This window comes from Felis catus, chromosome B1, assembly GCF_018350175.1.
Source record: "Felis catus isolate Fca126 chromosome B1, F.catus_Fca126_mat1.0, whole genome shotgun sequence".
Taxonomy (NCBI): Eukaryota; Metazoa; Chordata; class Mammalia; order Carnivora; family Felidae; genus Felis; species Felis catus.
The window spans coordinates 73,856,010-73,880,165 of record NC_058371.1 but is presented as its reverse complement, the minus strand read 5'-3'; the positions used below and the strand labels follow the sequence as shown (position 1 = coordinate 73,880,165).

The window sequence follows — 24,156 nt, the reverse complement described above, 5'->3', positions numbered from 1 at the left end:
TTAAATGGCCCAGGAAATAGATCTGAAACATACTTATTCAGAGATGAAATCGAAGAAAATTTTCCTGATACAAGGGAAGAATGGAATTCATAGAATAAAAGGGCACATGGGGTACACCAGGAAAAACTGACACATAGCAATGGACACAGGCACAGCCTGGCTATAGTTATTGAACTTAAAGCCTGAAGAACAGTGCAAAGAGGTGAGGAAGATGGAGAAACACCAGCTCAGGCTTGCCTCACTTGGTAGAAAAATCTCATGCCAGGGCACAGGAAGCCATATCTTGGAGAGAATGAGAATGTGAGCAAGAATACTCTAGCCAAGTTGACACTTAAGTGCGAAGACAGCAGCATCCTTAAACACAGGTGAGTTCATCATGAGTCTTTCTTAAAAAATGAAGTTAATGAAATTTAACTAACTAAGCTAGAAGTGAAAATAAGGACCCAGGACTACTGAAGCTGTGTTAAAGGTCTGTTGTTGGGATTTCTGTCCATTTTCCACCCGCAATTAAAATTAAACAGTTAGCAATTATAATTGCAGAACAGATTGCATATTTTAAAACGAAAAGCTAACAATCTGCAAAAATGAGAGATGGTATTGAATGGTAGGTGATAGTGAGTTTTAATGTTATTTTTCTTGGTAGAGAGTCCATACTGTATAAAACTGAACATAGCACTTAATAGGGTGAAAACTTAATGAAAATGTCCTTCACTATCTTTCTTAACGTTAAACAATTAATAAAGAAGAAATGATTATTTGAACATTGGCAGTTCCCTGGGTTCTACTTCAGTTACTTTTGTTAAATTCAGATAAAACTGAGCTTTAAATTTTTATTTAAAAATAATACATCGTTCCAATATGAATCATTCCTGTCACTTGTCTTGCCATCCTATTGTGTATGTACGTTCATAGAGAGATAGTAAAAAATAAGGTTTGCCAAATAATCAGTGGCAGACTCTGGTTATTTCTGGGTGGTGGGATTCGGGGTGATTCTTTTTTCCTTCTCTATATTCTTCTGTTTTTGCTTAAACTTCATAACCAACATGGGTTTTTCATTTAAATAACATGAAAATGATACAAAATAAAGATATCCTAGGCATTCCAAACTGGGAGTTTGCAGCATTTAAAGAAGGACAAGATATTTCTAAGTAGTCAAGTGCCCCAATCAGTCCATGGTAGAAGGGATTTCAGATAGAAACGTGGACAGGCAAAGAAGGGAAGGTGGGCAGCGGCACCCCTGAACCCCACAGCATAACTGGGAGCTGTAGGAGATCATCTTTGAGAAGAAGCTCAATCAGGAGTGGGAAGTAATGGGAGGGAAGAGTGGGAGACCTTCCAGATGGGAAAGGCCTTTGCATACCAATTGAAAATTTAGACTTTATCCCCTAGGCCTCAGCCAGAAGCACAAATAGTGAACTGGGTGAGCACAGCAATCAAAGTGATGATGCCTATAGAGAATTGGACAGTAGTGGGTTGCTTGCTAATAAATTTCAGAGTCAGATTTTTAAAAGCACATCTGTCCAAACAAAGTTCTTTTGGCTGAAGGGTTTGGCCAGAGGATTTGGCTGAAGGGTGGCCAGTTTGGGGGGGGACCCTGCTGCAAACGATGGAGTGCTATGGAAGGTTTCTGAACTGGCATGTGGATGGGTGGTGGAAAATAGCCTATAGGCTGTGAGTTTCTTGAAGGTCATAATTGAGTATTTTTCAGTTCAGTTTCACAAAGACGGGCAGAATGGCTGTTACAAAGATTATAAAGTGTAGTTGTTTAGTAAATGCTTGAATGAATGTGTGGATAATGCATTTTTGGAGGGTCAGTCTGAATGTTTTGGAGGCTGGGTTATAGAGAGCAGAGATGGGCACCAGCTGTCTTCTCATAAGGAGGCTGTTACTCTGCTGGGAGGTGTGATGTAAGGCTGTGTTTGGGCAGGAGCAAGGGTGAAGGGTAGGAAGAGAAGGTAAGAGTTTAGAAGAAAAACTAATAGGACTTCCCTGCACCTAATTGCACAAAGGAGAGGAGCTGTCTTCTCTTATACGATCACTTGCAAAAGTAACTCCAGGGTTTTAAGTCTGGCTAACTAGAAGATGGGGAATTCTGACTTATGAGTTCATTTTTATGTTTATCAAAGCAATGTTGCAAATTAAGAGCATGGACTTTGCAGCCAGACTTGTTGGGTTTGAATCCAGGTGGTCACTTACTTGCTCTATAACATTGGGCAAGTTACTTAACATCGCAGTTTCCGTATCTGACAAATGAGGATGATAATAGCCTGCCTACCTCCTAGCATTGTGAGGCATAGATGAGTTCATGTGGTAAGTGCTTAGAGTAGCGCACTTACTAAGCACTGACAAGGGGTAAGTAGAAAGGAAATGACCGTGTTCGTTAGCGACAGCCGGAGATACGGATCCAGGGCTTGAATGGGAGCTGTGCCTGTGGAGGTTAGAACTGAAAGAGGACACTGAGTTCTCCGAGGTGTGTATGTACAGAGGGAAGAGCAGGGGCCTGAGTGTGAACCTCGGGTGGTGGTGTAGCTGTGGACGGCTTGAGGGTGCAGGTATAGCAGATGTACTGGAAGCGAGGCCAGAAGACTAAGACGGGCTGTGCTTTCAGGAGCAGAAATAAAGTCATTGAATTTGAGGTAGGAGGGAATGGGTGAAGGTAAGGGTTGAACCGTAACATCCTCCTGATAAGGGCTTTGGAGACTTCCATGTTGCCCTGTAGTGAGATCGAAACCAACACTGAGATATGATCACTCAGTGGCTGCACAGCCTGCGAGCTGGGACTCACGCCAGGTCCCTCCATCTGAGGGCCACAAGGAGGAGGTGGCCCCGAGGAACTGTGCTTCAGTGGTGGTGCTGCTGGCATCCATCTGTCACAGGTGGGTGCCATTCCCCCACTTCAGACTCAGCCTCTGGCCCCCATGACAGACCCAGGCCTCTGTGCTTGGGCCTCTTCTTTTTTCTCATTATCCCTGGAGCTCAGACTTCGCTCGTGCACAGTCCCAGGGGTCATGTAAGCTCCTCCTTCCTTTTCTGGACTGGGAGCCTGTGTAAGAGAGACATCTGCACCTAAAGATGATGGCAATCCCCTCAACAGGAAGGATGCCACCAGCTGGAGGATCTGAGGGACCATAGTCCCTCATTTGTTTTGCGGTCTCCATGACTCACTCCCTGTTTTGCAGAGCATCTCTTTAAAACCTTGCAAGTGTGTGCTTTCCATTTCATTGTTCGTTTGGAGAAGTCGTTCTCAATAAACACATTCCCAAGGGCAGCACTCAATGTTTGTTTTTCTTATACATTCTTAGGGCCTAACTTTGCAGCTTAGAAAATTGTATAAATCTGTCTATAGTACATGGGGAACATTCCTGTAGATTTATTGGCAAAGAAGGTTGAAGCCCAGATTTAAGAGCTACAAACTAAATTTTAACCGTAGCCCTGCTGTTTATTTTTTCAAGCAGATTTTTTCCCCCTTAGAAAAGGAATTTATGATTGTTACAAAAGCATAAAGAAGGGGCAGCGGGGAGAAAAGTCTATCCAAAATGAACCACTTTGTACATTTTTCTATATTCTATTTCTTTTTTATACAACTTTTTAAAAACCTCAGCATCATCATTATGTAGATGTAGGTTTGCAAATCATGCTAATAATTCTGAATTTTCTCACGTTCAAAACAAAGGGAACTTTCAGTGGTTACATAACATTCCGTCATTTAACTATGCCCCTAATCCTAAACCATTCCCCTGTGACTGGACATTAATTTACAGCTTGTTATTTTCGTAAATAGCGCTATGATGAGCTACGTTGTTCTTAAGTCTTCCCTGTGTACCTGCTGTGTCCTTGTTAGAGATTTCTAGAAGTAGGATTAGAGAGTATCCTCATGTGTGCCCCAGATTGCGTTCCAGAAAGGTGGATTCACGTTCACACGGATGGTGTAGGAAACGCTGGCTTCCTCTGCCCCCAGCAGCCCCATGTGTCATGCAAAATCTTGATCAGCGAGATAGGGAAACGACTGTGTTTTCTTTCACTTTGCATCTCTCACCAGGGAAAAATCAGCACTTTCCTATTCCGAAAAACAAGTAAAAACTCATCCATCCAAAATCCTACCGCTGAAATCTTTTTCATTTTTTAAAATAAATTAGAAGTGAATGTCTCGCCCAGTTCCACTTGTGCTGCTCAGAGGCAGACTGTGTTAATGGCACTCTGCCCCCCCCCCCCCAAGCCCTCTCCTGGTGTTTGCAGGCAGAAACATGCAGTGTAAATACACTCGTGGTTTTTAAAGCCAAAATGGAAAGATGAGATCCAAGCTGGTCTATAATTTGCCTTTCCTAAAAACATACTTCATTATTAAGTATTTTGGGTGAAGTCTTCATGGTTTTTAGCCTTTTATATTTCTTTTGCAAATTTCTATTTCATGTCCTTTGCCCGTTTTTCTGTTGCATGTGTTTTTCTTATTTTCTCTAAGAACATACAGCACGGTTTTGACTCTGCCTATCAAATAGTGTATCCGATTTTTTTCTTAATCGGCCCTTTCCCTCTTTTATTTGCTGTTACTTATATACAGCAGCTTGAAGAATGTATTGTGAAATCTGTGGTTTTTCTTTGATTTTTTTCGTTTGCTTTTATTAAAGTTTAGGAAATCTTTTTATTTCCCCACCCTGTAATCAATGAAATCGTCCCTTCTACCAGGGCTATCAGAGAACTTCACTAGTTCAAATAATTCAATAATGTGATAATAGCCGGGTCTTCTATAGAATTCTTACTATGTATCAGGTAATGTAACCCTCACAACAGCCTTTTGAGGAAGATTCAGGAAACTGAGGCAGAGAGAAGCTAAGTAACTTGCTCAAGATCACAGTTGCAGGCATGGAGTGAGATTCAAATCGGGCTCTTTGGCCTCACAGTTGTGGTCTTACTTGCAACTCTGCACGGACTCGTTCCCTGGTTGGTCCCGCCTCCCTCTATGTGTGACACCCTCTACCAGAATGCAAAGAGCCAGATTGTGCCTTTAGTCTGCCTCTCATTTCTCCACAAGTCTGTTGCTCTGGGTCTCTGGTTTTCTCTCCCGGCCTCCTTCCCCCCCCCCCCCCCCGCCCCCCCGCCATCTGCTACTGCCAGTGCTGGCCTGTTCTCCAAGCCTGACTGGAGCCCTTCCTCTTCACTTCCCATTGTTCCTCCCTCCCTCTCCCCTGCCCCCCAGCCCCCCCCCCACCACACACACACACACACACACACACACACACACACAGCAAGTCCATTCATTAGCTTTTCATTCCTCAGTATGTCCTCAGTCTTTTCCCTCTCTTGTCCACACCCTGTTTCTGTTCCTGTCTGTGTTTGCTCACGCACTCTGCTTCTCTCTCATTCCACTCACCGGAGTCCAGCGTGCCCCGCACTCTCGTTAATCACTCTTGCCTATATTCAGAGACCGTAACGATGCCTCTGACCACCCAGTCTCATGTCTCTGTAGTCCCTCTTGTTTGCACAGGATGACAAATCTAACCAGATTGAGTGCAGAAAGGCAGCCAAGTGTCAGAGTGACTACTGACCAGCTCACTCTTTCTCTGACCCCACTTAGAGACAGATCCTTTCTTTGTATGTGACTCTGGAGGGACAGAAAGGCTCAAGGGACAGAAAGGCTTGCTGTGTTGAAAAGTCTTTCTTGGCCCTTAAGTGGAGAGGGGAGGGGAGAGGAAAACTTTCCTCCCCAAAGTTAGAAATATACAGGGAATAGTATGTGAATAAATACGGCACGTATTTACTGTTTAACTTTGGATAATGTCTGATCATATGTTATTAATGTGTTTAGCGTCTAACTTAAGCAGTTAGCATAAAATCCTATAAGATAGGGCTTTGTGTGTTTAACATGTCATGTTTTTCAGATACCTTCAGAATCAGAAAAAAGTTAATACATACTTATTGGGAGAGAAACTAAAGGAGTATTAAGAAGAACCCCCAAATCCCATAATCCTACCACATGTACAGTTGCAGTTTCATTTTATTTCTAGTATTTATTGTAGTAAGCCTCTTGCTGTAATAGGTACATGAGGCTTTTGATACCCCAGATATGTAACATGTAGGCATTTGAAACCTTCTTCTTTTCCTCTTCCAAGTCGTGTATTAGTCAGGTGTATGCTAGAATGCCATGGATTCCTACTCTGATTTCTGGACCAAACTTCTCAAAAAAGAAGGTAAAATGAGGCAGTCTTTATTCTGTATGAAAGGTGAATCCTAAGGGTCAGTAGGAAGAGGACTCTCTGAGCTGGGGGATTTGCCTCTGTGATGTCCAGGAACAATGCATTTTTCAAGCCCTAGTGAGCTCTGTACCTTGTCCCACCTGCTGACAGTGCCTCTGCTGTAAAGAGGCAGAGTTTGGGGCACATGGGTGGCTCAGTCAGTTGAGCATCCGACTTCGGCTCAGGTCATGATCTCATGGTTCGTGAGTTCAAGCCCTGCTTTGGACTCTGTGCCGACAACTGGGAGCCTGGAGCCTGCTTTGGATTCTGTGTCTCCCTCTCTCTCTCTGCCCCTCCTCTGCTTGTGCGTGCTCTCTCTCTCTCTTTCTCTCTCTCTCTCTCTCAAATAAATAAACATTAAAAAAAAAAACCTTCAAAGAGGCAGAGTGGTAGAAGGAAGAGAAATAGAGTATTAGAGGACTTCTAAGGCAGGAGCTACTTCAAAATGTTAAGGGGCAGGGGAATCCCCCTTCTCTTGGCTTAACGGACTATGCCTAACATTTAAAAGAGGAAAAGGCCCAAATTAAAAAATATATATATATATGTATACACACACACACACACACACACGTATGTGTATATGTGTATATACGCATACGTACATAATGTGTAGATATATAAAAATACGAATTTCATGCTAAATTAAGTTTTTCAGAACCACATTTAAAACATCAAGCATATTCTTGCCTTATTTACAAAAGCTTAAACTAGTTTGGCACACTCAGTGGAGATTTGGCTGTCCTCCTAAAGTTTTTCTGTAAACAAATAAAAACATAAATACACAAATTACTCCTAAGTTGAGTTTTTACGTGACTTTTCTTCAGTAGTAATTCATGCGAATTGCACATACCAAATTAACAGGTGAATGCTGGAGAATTTATTGCTGCCGATTAACAGCAAGCTGACCCTAAATTGCTAACAGATGTTTTTCCTTTTTAGCCTGTTTGGAATTTTATAGGCAATGATTGTTTTTTCTTTTTGCAGAGATTGAGGAAGGTAGAGAAGGAAGGGAAATGAAAACAAACTAGAGATTGAGAAATGTATGTCTCTGTTTTCACCCATGTTGGAACATTCTGAATTCATATGAAGTTGGTCTTCAGTTTAAACCTTTACTTAAGGTTTCTTTTTTCTCTTTAGCAAGAAGATCCTTATAGGAGGAAGAAGCTTCAAGAGAAGAAAGAAGGCAATTTACAGAACTTGAGTTGGAATAAAAATCGAACGTGTAGAAAAAACAAGAAAAGAGGTACTGCTCAGGTCTTGAGGTGTGTAATTTTTACGATCTCTTTAAAATTTTCATCTGTTTTTTAATCTATAATTTTATTCTTAGCTATTATCTTTTAATCTTATTTTTGTTGTATTGGATACAGAGAATAGATATCAATGTTTGTATTTTGAGATAAATGTTATTAAAATTAATACATATCCTGGATATGTTTTCATTTCTTTTCCTAAAATAATACCTTAAAGTGAACATAGTTTTCATGTTTTTACTTTATAAAATGCTCAAAGCTCTGGGAGGTTTTAAAGAAAAAGTGTGGCATCCTCTGTGCCCGGCCCTTCATTCTCCCTGTGCAGTGCAGTTGCAGGAGTGTTTGTGGGCCAGGTGACAGAGAAGACAGCTGGGAGCTCTCAGGCCTCCTACCCCCGCATTGCTCTCACGCGCGAGGGGTCCTGCATTCCCCTGCCCCTTAACAAGAGAACAGTCATGACTCAGGGAACCTGAGGCTCAGTCCTGCAGAAGCTGGGTTCTCTTACAGCGTCAGTAAGTGAGGTGCCCAGACATTTTGTGTTTGGCCTACAGCCCCAGAATTGGTAAGGGGCAGGGTCTGAATTGGAACCCAAGCAGTGTGATATTCTTCTTTGGAAACCTTGCTTCTGTAGCTCACCTAATATCCCTGAGCTTTCGTTTTCTTATCAGTAAAATGAAGGCGCTGGATAGTGTTTGTGGGAATCCCGCATTCTGGCTTTTCAGAAATATCTTTCTAAATCTGATATTATGTGAATTTCTCAGCTTGAGGTTGGTTGGTTTGTTTTTTCAAGGGGTCACTAGTATGTATGTACATTCTGACTTCAAATCTACCTGGTGGTATAGTTTCTGAATTTTGATTTCTTGGTTTAGACATCTAAACACCCAACATATGCACAAGCCCAGAGCCTCTAGTAGAGACACTTTCTCCTGCCTTTTCCTCCCTAAGTCCATGGATGGAGCCTTTCAGGTGTCCCTTGCACTGACAATACCCCCTTCCCAGGACCCCAGTTTTATTTAGGAATAGTTCCAGCTCCCTGACTCTTGTATAACTGTCTTTGAGAGGAATTAAAACCTACCCCCCTGGGCTTTAAAACCTTTTTCCTCCTGAGTACATCCTCACCACTCTGGCTTTTTCTTCTTCTGAGTTCAGGCATCTGGGAATTTCTTTCTTATGAGCTCAGCTAGGTATTTAAATGTGTTTCTGCCAGATTGTTCTCTAGTGGCTCCAAATCTTCCTGGGGAAGGGGCTCCACCATGCTGCAGTTCTGTTTGTTGTTGGAAGGGGACTCTGGCAGCACAGCCCACACTGAGGCAAGGACCCTGGCACGGGAGGGTGGGGGGCACATATGGTGCTGCTTGCAGTGTCTGTCGCTGGGTCGCTTAGGTGGTTGCTGTCCGGAGCCTGTGATTCAGCGTTGCAGGACCGCCCCCCCCCCCCCCCCCCCCCCCCCCCGCCAGCCTTCTCATTTACACTCTGCTGGGGAAAGGTCAGGCAGCTCCAACGTCCCTGGCTCACTCAGAGCAAACAGCAAAGTGCAAATAGGAAAAAAGCATAGACTGACTGCTAGTTCGTTGTTAATACTAAATACTAATTGTTGATTAGCAATTACCATTTTATTTAGGCTAAATTATTTAAAAGCTGCAGTGTGGTATCTTGTGGAAAGGAAAGTTATATCTTTTGTTTTTTTTTAATGTTTTATTTACTTATCTTGAGGCGGGGTAGGGGCAGGGAGAGAGAGAGAGAAAATAATCCCAAGCAAGCTCTGTGCTGTCAGCTCAGAGCCCGACAAGGGCTCCATCTTATGCACCATGAGATCATGACCTGAGCCAAATCAAAAGTTGGATTCTTAACCAACTGAGCCACCCTGGCGCCCCCCACCTTTTATTCTTTTTACATGTATTTTCATAAAAAGTTGATTGACTTAGGTCACTCTAAAGTATTATATTTTCCTGATGTGAAAATACAGGAAGATACAAAATTCGAGTGGAATTTCACCAATTAAGCATTATGATATATTTCTACAAGGATATTTCTGACATGCTAAAGAAACAAAACTTTAAATTTTTTTTTTAACGTTTATTTATTTTTGAGACAGAGAGAGGCAGAGCATGAACAGGGGAGGGGCAGAGAGAGAGGGAGACACAGAATCTGAAACGGGCTCCAAGCTCTGAGCTGTCAGCACAGAGCCCGACGCGGGGCTCGACCTCACGGACCATGAGATCATGACCTGAGCCGAAGTCGGACACTTAACCGACTGAGCCACCCAGGCGCCCCAAGAAACAAAATTTTAAAATAGAACTTTCCAGTAGCTTGTAACTAATCAGAATGTTTTGAGAATATGATACTTAAGAAGTAGCTGGGGGGCCCTCACCTATTTTGATTACTCTCAAAATAAATGGGTAAACTTACAAAAAGAGAAGTGGGTGCTTGTTGGATTGTCTGTTTCCTTGGCTCTTGCTTCTTCTGTTATAGTCTTTACTTTGAGCGGTCAGAAACCAATGAAATCATGTGCTGTAGCTCACATATTTTGTCTTCTTAACTGCCATCCTACAAACCTGACGTGAGGTACTGCAGTTAGACGATGTGAATAGCCATCTGTGGACTCCAGTGGCGTCCTCTACCCATTTCTATTTTGCCGTTTACAAAACCATTACAGTTCTTTCCCCCAGTTCACGGTCTAGTACAGAGATGTTATCATTGGACTGTGAGCTCCCTGGGGAAAGAACTTTATGCTTTGTAAGCACAACTTTCCTAATAATACATGGCACATGGTAGTCACTCAATAAATGCTAAATGAATGGATGAGAAGAGATATAAATGAATGCTCAGTACCTTCCCCCAGACACCAGGCAGCAGGTTCATCTATTAAGAATCATACCTGTCACTAAAGCCAAGAGTCCTGGGTTCTGGACCTGGACCTGCCACTTATGAGGTGACGGAGGGACTCCATCACTTATTTAACTTTGTGGAGTTTTATTCCTCTCATTGTGAAGTATAGAGTAGATTAAATGAGCTCCAGATTGATTGTAGTTCTAAAACAGCAAAAATCTTTTGTCTTTTTGATACCACTCCCTTACTCAGTGTCTTCTCCCCCAAAACACGAAGAGCAGAGGTCTTGGGTTGTCCCAGGTTCATTTTCACCTCTGGTAAGTCTCATGGAAAGCAAGGATGGTTGGATGATAACATGTGGATGTGATTTTTTTGTTTGTTTGTTTGTTTGTGGTTCTTCTAGGCCTTCTGAACAGAGTGAATTAAAACTTGTGTGCAATGCATTTGAAAGGCCTGAGCTGAGCAGTGACATCAATGTCCGAAACTGGTGTATACAGGAAAACCCGGGGGAAATTTGTAAGACAGATGCTGGCATTGGGAGCAGTTTACCTGCTGCACAGGAAGAGGCAGGTGTGTGACTTTGTTGAGCTATGAGCAGTGCTTCTGCTGGGATTTTTGGTTCCTCCAGGAAGTAGCCACTGTAAAGAAATGGCACCTTGATGAGGTTATCGCTTCAGAGGCAACTTAGGTTATTGACGCCTGAATGGAAAGCTGTCAGGATGACACTGTAAACCTGAGATTCTTTTGAACCCGGGCAGGCCTCGAGTGTTGTCCCCTCCTCCCTAAAATCTGGCCATTCTCAACTGTCCTCCTGCGCAGTGCTGAAGGAACGGTGGTTGCTCCCTCTGGGGACAGCCGGGTGAGAACTGTGTTCTTCTCACACACCCAAGCCAGGCAGTTCCTGCAGAGCCAGGCTGCCGTCCCTCCCAAGAACTACCCGGCAGCGCCTCTGGGAGTGAGAGGTAGAGGGCACCCACAGCTAGGTCCGAGCTAGACTAAGGGGTAGCAGGAGGCTCCAGGGCCACTGAAGTTGACTGCACGTGTTGGGGGACGGTGTGGGGGAGTTGTAGTCCTGTCTGCCAACACCGTGTTCCCAGACACACTTCCATGTCCTCGATGCACATGGCTGGCAGACTTCGGGAGTTTCTTTCTCTGTCCTCTCATTCATTCCCTTGACACATGTGTTGCCTTTTGGTCTTCTTGGGGGTTCATTCCACTCACACATAAATAGTACTTTGAAGCTCTTTTTTTTTTTTTAGATTTTATTTTTAAGTAATTTCTACACCCAACATGGGGCTTGAACTTACAACCCTGAGACCAAGAATTGCATGCTGTACTGACTGAGCCAGCCAGTGCCCCAGTACGTTGAAGCTCTTAGGAGGTATCTTCATAAAAGAGAGGGAGAAATTACCTATAAATTTCCAGTCTGATCGAGTAGCTCAGTTTTCTTCACAGAGTGTTTATTTCCAGAACCACTTTTAGATCAAGGGTATGCTTGGTATTAACAGTCTGAGCCCCAGCCAGGTGTAATCACCCATCCCGCAGGCAGAGTAGACACAGCCCATCCCTCACTGTTTCTTAAAGTCCCGTTGTTGGTTGTAGTTAACTTCTTTCTTCTCGCTAGATGTGCAGAGGTAGCAGACCCTGACCGTGAACCTGGCCTTCTTCATAACTTCACTTATCTCCTTTGAGGAGACATGGCATCAAGTTGAAAATTGTTCGAATGAGATATGACTTCTCCCTTCCTTCCTGCAGACGGTTACTACCAGAAGACTGGCAAGAAGTGTGTGGAGAAGTCTTGCTCAGATTCCAGCTCCGACTGCGGCAGCTCCTCGGGCGGCGTTCGGGCCAGCCGCGGCAGCTGGGGCAGCTGGAGCAGCAGCAGCAGCAGCTCTGATGGGGACAAGAAGCCCGCGGTGGGCCGTCAGCACTTCCTGCCAGGCGGTGAGTCTTGGGAGTACACCCAGCCCTGGGAACGGCCCTCCCTCCTGCCCTGCCTCCCGCCTTCCCACCTGTCCTCCCTCCCTCCCTCCCACCTGCCCTCCATCCTGTCTTCTCTCCCATCTGCCCTCCCTCTTGTCCTCCCTCCCACCTACCCTCTGTCCTGCCCCGGCCTCCCTCCCTCCCATCTGCCCCTGCCTCCTGCCCTCCCTCCTGCCCCTGCCTCTCGCCCTCCCTCCTGTCTTCCCTCCCACCTGCCCTCCCCCCTGCCCTCCCTCCCATCTGTCCTCCCTCCTGCCCTGCTGCCTAGCCCAGTATGAGACCTGGATCTGTTTTCCAGGGCCTGGAGTACATGCGGGACTGCAGATTGGAGTATTTACTTAGCTTTGGATTTCATTCACTCTTTTGTTCTTTCCTCCTTCCTTTCCCTCTCCCTAAATCATCATCATCATCACCACCATCATCACCATCATTTAATGTCTATCTTTGACACAGTTCAAAGAACTTTTGCATTTCTTTTTTCACTTGTAAGTTTTTATTATGGTAAAATATATATAACACAGAATTTACCATTTTTTAATTTTTTTTAACGTTTATTTATTTTGAGAGACACAGAGTGTGAGAGGGGGTGGGGCAGAGAGAGAGGGAGACATAGAATCCAAGCAGACTCCAGGCTCTAAGCTGTAGGCACAGAGCCTGACATGGGGCTCGAACTCACGAACCGCAAGATCATGACCTGAGCTGAAGCCGGCCACTTAACTGACTGAGCCACCCAGGCGCCCCCAGAACTTACCATTTTTAAGTGTACCATTCAGTGGTGTTAAGTACACTCATATTGTGTAACCATCACCACCATCAAATTTTTCCATCACCCCAGACAGACTCTGCACCTTTATCTATCTATCTATCTATCTATCTATCTATCTATCTATCTATCTATCTAAGAGAGGGGGAGGGGAGAATCCCACGAAGGGCAGAGGGAGGGGGAGAGAGAGAGAGAGAAGTGGGTCTCACCTGAAGCAGGGCTCGTGCTCACCCAGAGCTGGGCTTGAGCTAACCTGACACAGGGCTCGAACTCACAAACTGTGACATCATGACCTGAGCCGAAGTCAGATGCTTGACTCAGCCACCCAGGTGCCCCATGACTCTGTACCTTTAAACAACAGCTGTCCATTCCTCACTTCCTGCAGTCCCTGGAAGCCTCACCTCTACTTCCTGTCCCCATGAATTTGACTACTCTGGTGTCTAAGTGGAATCATACAGTGGTCGTCCTTTTGTGTCTGGCTTATTTCCCTTAGCATAATGTCTTCAAGGGTCACCCATCCTTCTTTTTTAAGGCCAAATCATACTCTGTTGCATGCACATATCTCATTTTGATGGGCACTCGGGTTGTTTCTACGTTTTGGCTATTGTGAATAATGCTGTGAACATTGTGGCCTTCTCTTATTTTTGAGAAATTTGAGGATTTGGGAAAGGTCAGAATTAACTACTCTTACTTTCACTATCTTTACCCTTGGGTTTGTTTTTGTTTTTGTTTTTAATAGTGCTTTATAGTCTTTTCCACTTTGGCCTCCCCGAGTCACTGCCCACTGTCATGAACTTGGTACATGTTCTTTTAGTCCATATTTTATCTTACATTTATATAGCCATCAACAAAGTATAGAATTATTGTTTTTAACTTACATAAAGGAAATCATACTTCAGTATATCATTCTGCATTTTGTTTCTTTCACTTAATGTTATTTTAAAGCTCTGTGTCTATATAAAGATGGAATTCATTCCTTTTCACTGTTATTTTCAGCTTAGTCTTTGTGTAAGGGTGAGATTGAGAAACTCACATTTGTGAGGCCTTTGTTCACCATCACACTCACACTGCTCCCAAGTAACCCTGAGGGGCCAGGGCTGGTGTCCCCGGGCAGTCTGAGATTTGAGGTCCCGGGCACAGAGAGGTTGGCAGCCTGTTCCACACCCCAGTTTGCTTGAACCCTGTCTCCTCCCCCCAAGACAGGCCGCTTCAAGCCACAGACCATTCCCTTCAGCAGCCTCCGGGCTGTCCTCTCTTCTCTGTCTCCCACCGGCAGTGAGACCTATAAAAGAAGGTCTTGTCTGAGAGACCAGGGCCCTAGTAACCATAAAAACCTACAGAAAGCACCCACGCGTATTTTCAAGCTGCATTTCTCAGCCTTTCTTTCATTATCCTCTCCCTCCCCGGGAGCCTTTTGAGACACTGTTTTCTTAATGACCCCCCGTAAAATTTTAATATCACTGATAGGCAGTGTTTCTTACTGTGTAGTGTGCTTTAGGGATGAAAAGATAAGATCTTCTCAACCCCCAAGAAACTCAGCAGTCCTGCCCCCCTCTAGGAGACACTGTCGCCCACATGGAGACACACAGGCTCAGATGAAGGCAGGCAGGTACACGCGCTTTGATAGCGGGATATGTTTGGCCTGAGGAAGCTTGAGTTCCACAGCCTACACCAAGCCCAGCTCCATCCACCACTGAAGACAAAGTTTGCCTGATGATGCAAACATAAGATTCTGAAAAATCAGTCCTTACTAACAAAAAATAGAAATGCAGTTTTGCTTGGGGGAAGGGCTGAGAGAGCAAGATGACAAAAATTATTCATAGTATTTCTGTACAGTGGCTTAATATGTAGTTTATAAGTTGTTTGAGGGTTACGTACTGTCAGAAAAATGTCCCCAGCATAATTATGGTGTAAAAGACCATAAGGACAACGTATATGTGAAGCATGACCCCAATTTTATATGTGTGCGTTCACATAAAAGAGATTGTAAGGAAATATATCTAAATGTTGAATGGCAGTATAATTGCAGGTAACTTCTGTTTTTCTCCTTCCTTCCTTCCTTCCTTCCTTCCTTCCTTCCTTCCTTCCTTCCTTCCATTCATTTTTGAGACACAGAGAGACAGAGCATGAATGGGGGAAGGTCAGAGAGAGAGGGAGACACAGAATCCGAAACAGGCTCCAGGCTCCGAGCTGTCAGCACAGAGCCCGACGTGGGGCTCGAACTCACGGACGAAGAGATCATGACCTGAGCCAAAGTCGGACGCCCAACCGACTGAGCCACCCAGGAGCCCCCTGTTTTTCTTCTTTAAACTTACGTTTATTTTCATAGATTTCTTACAGTAAATATGTATTACTTTTATAAATTGCAGGGATCTATTTATATAGCAAGATTTCTTTTATCAGAAAAACCCCTATGAGAAAGTTACATGATATTAATGATTTCAGCTTTTTGCCAAAATTAAAACACCATTAATCCAAAATTCATAAATTTAAGTGTTGAATTTCAGTAACTTTTCAATGAAGATAAATATAATAGAGATTTTTTTTAATGTTTATTTTTTGAGAGAGAGAGTGCAAGTGGGTGAGGGGCAGAGAGAGAGGGGGATAGAGGATCTGAAGTGGACTCTGCTAACAGCAGAGAGTCCGATGTGGGGGTCGAACCCATGAACCGTGAGATCATGACCCGAGCCGAAGTCGGATGCTTAACCGAGTGAGCCACCCAGGCACCCCTATAATAGAGATTTTTAAAAAATAAAATCACTGAGGGGTGCCTGGGTGGCTCACTCAGTTAAGCATCTGACTTCGGCTCGGGTCATGATCTCACGATTCATGGGTTCGACCCCCACATCAGGCTCTGTGCTGACAGCTCGGACAGAGCCTAGAGCTTGCCTCCGATTCTGTCTCCCTCTGTCTCTGCCCCTCCCCCACTCACACTCTGTCTCTGTCTCTGTCTCTGTCTCTCTCTCAAAAATAAATAAATGTTGGGAATAGTTTAAAAGAATAAAATAAAATTACTGAATGTGAAAATCATTTTAATTTGTTTTTTTTAATGTTTATTTTTGAGACAGAGAGAGACAGAGCATGAACAGGGGAGGGTCAGAGAGAGGGAGACACAGAATTGGAAGCAGGCTCCAGGCTCCGAGCTGTCAGCACAGAGCCCGACACGGGGCTTGAACTCACAGACCGTGAGATCATGACCTGAGCCGAAGTCGGACGCTTAACTGACTGAGCCACCCAGGCGCCCCTGAAAATCATTTTAAAGTGAGAACTTGCTCATTAGGGGTTGGAGGTATTAGCCATCTGCTCTTTAATACATAATACAGTTGAATTACATGTGTAAAACATAATGATAATGTTTTTGTTTTTATGCAGGAGACAATGTTTCCCAAAATGACTTTCCTTCAGAAACTCCCATCTCCTTGAATCTTTCTCATAACATCTGCAATCCCACGTGAGTTTTTAATTTCCTAGCTTTGACAGTGTGTTGTAGGTACTGCTTCTTCCTTGTACTTGGTTCTGCGGGTGAAAATAGGAAAACTTTTTAAGGATGTGGGAAAATACAGTCCAATTTTGCTCATCATTCAGGAGGCAGGATCCTCCCGAGGAAACACGTTTCATGATCTCTGGGGTGCCCAGTGACGTAGCCACATTGGAACACGTCTCGTTCCTGAAAGCAGACAGAGAAACTGCAGTAGTTGTAGGGGTGGGGGTCATCAACGCATTGCTACAACTTGAAATAAAACTGGACGCCCATGACTTAGGGAAGTTTGCAAGACCCCAGCAGCTACCTCCATGGTAACAATTCTGTGTGATGCTTGCCACTGCATGGGACAAAATCAACAAGTGGCTTTTATTGAGTGGGAGAAGAGGAGGGTACGCAGCCAGCAGAGGTTTTCAGAGTGGGCACGTGATCACCTTTCCTTAGGCGCTGGTCACATAGTGAGAGGATAGGAGGCTGTCATTAAAACTAAATTGGTGGGTTGTAAAAAAGGAAACTCAGCATAGGAGACAAAGCTGTCTGTGAACTGTTTTGCTAGAGGTAGAAAGTAAATTAGGGATTAATACTTGCTGCTGGCTGGTGGTGGGCTGATGGTGAATCTGCAGTTCACCTTAGCTACCTGAGTTAAACTTGTTTTGTTTATTTAAAAAAGGCTCTGCTGGGTCTTGGGAATTTACTATTCCTCAGCCCTTTTCTGGCCGTGTACCATTGTGTCTCTAGTATTTTATGTTTCTTGTGGGAAGAATGTCTGTAAAAACTCAGTGAACAAATTTGGTATGTCCTTGTACAGAAGAAATGAGTAGATGCTCATTCTCTCACTTTCTCCACAGAAACGTGAATAATGTCCCACAGTATGCAGAACCTCCCTGTCCCAGCCTTCCTGCCGGGCCTGCAGGTGTCGAAGAAGATAAAGGTGAGGCGCATATGCTTGGAGCAGACAGCAGCCAGGTGCTCCACACCACAGGTTGGGGAGCTTGCCGAGGCAGGCAGATCGGGTGGGGCCGGGGCTTCGCCCAGCGCCCTCTTGTTCAAGCCATGTCACTGGGCTTTCGTGCGTTGGGAGTGTACCTGCCCTCTGGACTGGCTTCATCGAGGTCTCTGACTTGGGCTGCCCCCTCATTTAGAGCCAGGGTACGGGTGCCCTGTGGCCCGAGTATAGCACGGGGTGCTTTGCAGGGGACTACTGCTATGTGTGGTCCACCTTTGCCTGTCTGAGGTAACAGAGAAATAGAGAAAGCAAAGGTAAGCTCTGGTTGGACAGCATGCCATGGGTCAAGTCCAGGCACCTGAGCCGGCTTCCACCTTTCCCACTCTCTCCCTGTCCTCCCTGCCTCCCCATGTCTTAGAAGTCCCTTAACCTGGCCTCGCAGCCTCAGTGACCAGCCTCACTCCCTGTACGTGACCTGAGACCAGGAGCTGAGCTCCTGCAGGCTACCCCCAGGTGGGGAGGACAGCGTCCCAGGGGTGTGGAAATGATGTGAGTGGGAGGGAAAACCAAACCCCGCTCCCTCCTGGGGTCTCTGTAGGACGTTAACTCCAGTCTCCCTCATTTTTCTTCTCCAGTTCTCTTTGTTACCTCTCTTGGCTCTTGTCTTGTGTCTCCTGTTTTCTTCTAGTGCCTGCTTCCTACGTGATTAGGGTCAGGAACCGTGGCAGGATAAACCTGATGTTCACTCCCGTGGCATCATTTAGCTTTAACGCATGCACTTGCTTTTGCTCATATAAATGAGACTAGATTTGAAAACTCCTCTATGCATTGGAGCCGACTCTGAAAGCATAGGCTTCTGTGCTGTTCTTTGGATACATTTTGGACTTGCTGTTGTTGCATTGTCATTAGAAATAAATTATTTGTGAGTTGGATCCAACTACTAGTCCAATAAAATAAGTGTTTTCAATCAAACAAAAACTCTTGAATTCAGTAATGTTGCTGAAGCAAGATTTGGACAAAATTTAGGTGGTACTACCTTTTTTCTTTCAGGTAGTAGACAAGATAAGATTTAGTTGATGGGGAAAAATAAAAATTGTCAAACAGATATGCCTTAAAATGGTATTCTGTCTGTATCTGTCTGTATGTGTTGTCAGGTGGAGACTTACATGTTGTCTAGAGTCTTAATCTGTGTTTTTTTGCATGTGTGTATGTTTCAAGTGCCTTTCACCTTGTTCTTGGTGTTAATAATCTGCAATTACTTTTGTTTATTTATTTTATTTTAGAGAGAGAGAATGGGGAAGGTACAGAGGAGAGAGAGAGAGAGAGAGAGAGAGAGAGAGAGAGAACCTTAAGCAGGCTCCATGCTCTGTGTGGAACATGATGCGAGGCTTGATCCCATAACCCTGGGATCATGACTTGAGCCGAAATCAAGAGTCAGATGCTTAGCCAACTGAGCCACTCAGGCACCCCTGCAATTAGTTTTGAATCACCTGTTATAGTCCTTGGTTGGATCCTCAAGTCACTGGAGAATTGCTCAGAGTGACTGTCTGCAGAGCACTGGCCCCATCTCCTTCTGCCGTCCCTGCCCTTCCTCACACAGCTGCTTTTTGCCCAGCCCCAGTTCCCCGTCCTCGTTACAGTCTCTCCGTTGCTACCTCCTTTCACTGCAGACACCTTGCAAAACCACAGTCAGGGTTCTGCCAGGTTCTGCGGCTTCTCTGCCGGCTGCAGTGCCCGCGAGCGAGGCTGGAGAACAGTGGGCAGAAGCACACACAGCAGCCACTGCTCTGTACGTCCACGGCCCTCGCTTCACGTGACCCCATGGCTGCGACTCTCTGGGCCCTTATCTGTTCCCTCCTCTGTGCTCATACTTCCAGTGCTTTCTGCCTCGTCCTCCTAGCTGATATTGCTTGGTGTTTCCCCGGGAAGGAAAGAGACAGTTGGAGGCCTTCGGAAGGCTCCCACTGCCCCCTCCATGCACCACCAGTCACAACATCTTCTGCTCCTTCCTGTTTCAACCTGTTGAATCATCAGTGCGGTGCTCCTCCCCAAGGCTCTTGTTTCAGTGCGTTGCCCATCCCTCTGCCATCAGCTGGTTTTCTCTGGGGGTCATTCCATCAGCTGTGATACTTCCCATCTTTAAAAAACCAACAGCCCAAACCCTCTCTCTCGATCCCCTTCTCTAGCTACGTCGTGCCTCTCTTTGGGGGAACTTCTTAGAAGAGTAGTCTGTGCTTGCTATCAGATTCCTTTCCTCCTCTTCTCCTCTGAAACTGGCTGTGCTCCACCACTCCCCGAGACAGTGTCTGCAGGGGCCCTAGCGGTTTCCGTGCCGTGAAGTCCCACACTTCTCAGTCCTCCTGTCTCCACGGTGACCTACTGCAGACCTTAGACTTTCTGCTCCGGCCCTTAAGTTTTAGGGTTTCCAATTCAGTACCCCCCGACCTGTCATGCCACCTTGTGCTGTCTCTGTGCACAGTCCTGTGGTGGGTGGTCTCATCCATCTGCAAACGTAAGTGCTCCCTCCACCCTGATGACTCCCACATTTGCACCTTTAGCCTGGGCCTCTCTCTTGAGCGCCACTGTCTTATAGCCAACTGCCATTTGACATCTGTACTTGGGGATGCAGCAGGTATCCCAGTGCTCGGCCTCCCTCAGTCCTGCTCACCTTACAGCCTTCCCATTTGGTCTTTCTTGTTGCTCAGGCCAGAAATCTCGACTTGTTTTTCTTGTCGCCCACACATGATCTGTTGTCTTCTGTTCGTCTTCTGCCTTCCAACCAGGATCTGACTGCTTCTCCTCACCTCCACCATAATCACCCTGGTCCAGACCATCATTGTTTCTCTCTTGGGCTGTCACGATAACTTTCTGACAGATCTCCCTGCATCTGCTCTCACCTTGCCATCTAATTTCTTTTTAATTTTCTCTTTTTAAATTGAGGTTTAATTGACTTATACAGTGTACAATGTAATGATTTGATATGTGTGTATATTGCAGAATGATCACAGTAAGTCTGGTTAACATCCATCAGTGCCTTACCGTCTGTTTTTAGCAATGCAGCCTTAGTGACCATGTTAACATAAGTCATAGCCTTTCTCTGTCCAGAACTGGGGAGGATCTGAGAAGTTTACCCAACTTACAAGTTAACCAATTAGTGTACCACATTTTTATAGATACTGGGAGAAGACAGGAGACTTCTGGGTCAGACACAGAGGACGTTAAGCACAATGAATGGCATGCACATGGATGTATTTATGGCAGGTCCTGGCCTGCAGTCCCACAGGGGTGATACAGGTGGGCCTGGGTGGCCACCTGCATGGGCTCTGGGTGCATTACAGGACAGGAACCCTGAGCTTAGGGAACCCAAGTGTTTTATAATAGTCAGGAAACACTGTATTTATTTTGTTGAATATTAAAGAAGCTTGCCCCTTGGGGCGCCTGGGTGGCTCAGTCGGTTGAGCAACCGACTTCGGCTCAGGTCATGATCTTACGGTTTGTGAGTTCGAGCCCTTTATCGGGCTCTGTGCTGACAGCTCAGAGCCTGGAGCCTGCTTCTGATTCTGTGTCTCCCTCTCTCTCTGCCCCTCCCCAACTCATGCTCTGTCTCTCTCTGTCTCAGAAATAAATAAAAACATTAAAAAAAAATTAAAAAAAAAAAAAAAAAAGAAGCTTGCCCCTTGCTCCGAAGAGAGACCTCATCTCTCTCCTGAGGCTTTGCTTAGTAAACATCCTTGGAAAGGTAGGTCAGAACATAGGCAGCTAGCTTCCTCCTTGCAGGAAGTACAGAAAAGCGAGACACCCATAGAAAATTGTCTCACAACAATATACACACCCTTTGTTGCTGCGTAGCCTTGGCTTCTGGTCCATTTTCTCATGCGTACATCACTCCTTAAGTGGTTCTCGATTACTGTGACAGAAGGTGGGGCCACGTCTTTTAATTTGACTATGATGATATAGCCTGCAACTTGACCTACAGGAACATGTCTGGGTGAGTCTGTCCCCCACACCCTGGCCTGTGAGTTAGCGCTGACCTGAACGCCTTCCAGAGCCAAGCTGGTGTTGTGGTGTCTTTGATCATTTCAGCTAATGTTAGGAAACAAATCTCATACCATCTTTGCTGATTGGATGGCTCCCTCGTGGTGATTACTGCCTACAGGATGTGCATAAACAGCAAGTTATCCTTCAGGGATGTCTCCCTGAATAACCAAGAGCATCCTCGTCTCTGAGAGATCTCCACAGTCATAGGAAAGCTACGTGATCTACTGGTGACTGGCATGAGAAGTACCGTTCTGGGGGTACACACACTGCCCTGGGAAGAAGGTGTCATTTACAGTTGCTACCCCTGCCCCGCCCCCGCTTCCCCCCCTTGTCCCCCTGCCCTGGCAATGGGACCTGATCATTCAGGGAATACAGGTTGGCAGTGTCTCGAGTGTGGCCTGACTGGCTGGTAAACCTTTGGGTTCCCAATTCAGTTTTGAATAATTGAGTCTAGTCTTTCTTTGTGGAGGTTCTGCCTACATGCAGATAGCCCAGGCTGTCCCATTGATGGATGCCACCAGCTGATGGCAGCTGTCCATCCATCCATCCCACAAATGACTGAGCGCTGATAATGGCAGTGAAGGCACGAGACAGCGGGAGATGCTCAAGTGCTTTGCATGGAGGGGGCAGGAGCCAGTCCATCCCCTGGAAACGTCAAGGGAGAAGGTGACCAGTTGAGGTCAGAACTGTGTGATGTAATTTGGCGGACTCGGCAGTCGCATTTAAGGCCCTAACAACAGTTTGGAAGAGCCGTACCAGGACATTTTCCTCCCTGAGGAAGACTCCAAGGGCAATTCTGAAAAAGAGGGATCATGAATGTCCTCCTGTGCTCTGCACCTCCTGAGACCTAAGGCACTCCCTCCCTGGGTGCTGAGGTTTTCTTCCTCCATCACCGTAGAATCCTTGTCTCTCATCACAAGAGCTGTAACTGTAACAGTGACTTTTTTTTTTTTTTTTTTTACAACAAAACCGTACTTGTACCACCTTTTGTCCACAAGGGTCAAGGCATTTTTTTAAATGTTTATTTATTGTGAGAGAGAGCGGGAGAGAGGGGCAGAGGGAGAGAGACAGAATCCCAAGCAAGCTGCTCATTATCAGCACAGAGCCCAATGTGGGGCTTGAACCCATGAGCTTTGGGATCATGACCCAAGCCAAAGGTGGATGCTTAACCGACTGAGCCACCCAGGTGCCCTGGGTCAAGGCATTTTTTATGAAACTTACAGGGATCCATATGTTCCCCCACTTGGGCCTGTATGGGCCATGTAGGGGACTCAGTGAGCAGTGTACCCATCCACGTGATTGGTATCCTTATGGTCCAGGATCCCCTCAGTCTAACAAGAGAATCCAGGTGACTGGACCAGAAATAAGTGTGAACCCACTCAGCCCCCTATTGGCTGGACTGACACCAGAGTGTCTACCCCCCAGCTCAGCCTAGGGTTGCTAGTAGGGCAAAAAACAAGTGTCACATGTCTAGAAGTGGTCGGGGCAGAATTGTGGATGTTCAGAACAGATCTCTGTATCCCACTTGCCCCACACCCCTTTAGTCCTGTTTCATACCCAGGAAGCAGCCAAGGGCCAGTGATCCCTTTCTGGGCATAGGTCCAGTCAGTACCAAACTGCCTTACATAAGCATGTAGACCAGGGGAGATGAGGAAGTAGGGTCAGAAACCTGTTTGGGTTGAACTGGAGGAGGCTGTTCCAAGCCCAGCTATCCCAGGTGTCTGTGGGTGGTAGGGAGTGTAGAAGGACCACCAAATGCCTTGACTCTTGACCCACCGCTGAGTGGCTTTGGTCTGGGATAGCTGTCCTGATCAGGTTACTTTCAGGGGCTGCAGTGATGTGGCTGTGCCGGCTGGTTGGATGAACAGCAGCACTGTAACCAGAAATGTGTCAGCAGTGGGGAGGCAGCAGTAATGGCCTGGAGACGGGGCTCAGGGTCCAGCATGGTCCATGTGCCAGGAGTGGGTGACAGCAATGCTCAGTATGATGTGGCCCACCCCAGCTCGAGGCAGCTGTGATGAGTCTGGCTGGCAGTGGTAGTCCTGCATCCTAAACAAGTGGTTTCTTCCCTCTGTGCATTTGTGATGCTGGAAGTGCTCCCACATCCGATATGACAGGCAGCAGTCCTGGTCGTCTGGGTGTGCAGCTTGATTCCAGGCTACCTTCCCCAGGATACCCTACCTGAGTGGCTCAGATGATTAAATTGGAAGCCAACATTTGTTTCCCCATTTCACATCCCTAAAGCAAAGTGTCTTTTAATCTGCCAGTTAGTAGCTTTCCAAGTGACAGACCAGTAGCTAGGCTATTAGCAATAGCTTGTGTCAGCAAAAGCACAACTCAGTTTATCAAGAGAAGAGCTGGCTTTGAGAACCACCCTGGGTCTGTGCCTGACCAGAGGGGCCATATTCATTTTCAACGCTGCAGAGTGGATGCTGGGGCGGACAGCTGCTGCAGCCCAGTGGGCACTATCCGGTTTCAGCTTAGTCTGACCATCAGTGAGCCACACCCAGGCATTTAGGGGAACCTCAATGATTTGTAGGCCCCACTGAGCCAGCAGCGTTGCTTCAGGTAGTAGAGTGGGAGATACAATTTCCCCAGAGGGACAGCCTCCATTTCCTCCACATAAAGCTGAGAGA

General features: G+C 45.8%; 1 protein-coding gene across 4 annotated transcripts in view; it reads left to right on the top strand.

Moving 5' to 3' along the window:
• Positions 1-24,156, top strand: part of TMEM131L (transmembrane 131 like) — a 171,047-nt gene that overhangs the window by 140,244 nt on the left and 6,647 nt on the right. For all 4 annotated transcript variants that reach the window (XM_045055764.1, XM_023252754.2, XM_045055763.1 and 1 more), the window contains 5 exons: positions 7,368-7,492; positions 10,713-10,879; positions 12,065-12,253; positions 16,428-16,506; positions 17,385-17,467. In XM_045055764.1, coding sequence (XP_044911699.1) covers positions 7,368-7,492; positions 10,713-10,879; positions 12,065-12,253; positions 16,428-16,506; positions 17,385-17,467 — 643 coding nt within the window. The remainder of the gene's footprint in view (positions 1-7,367; positions 7,493-10,712; positions 10,880-12,064; positions 12,254-16,427; positions 16,507-17,384; positions 17,468-24,156) is intronic.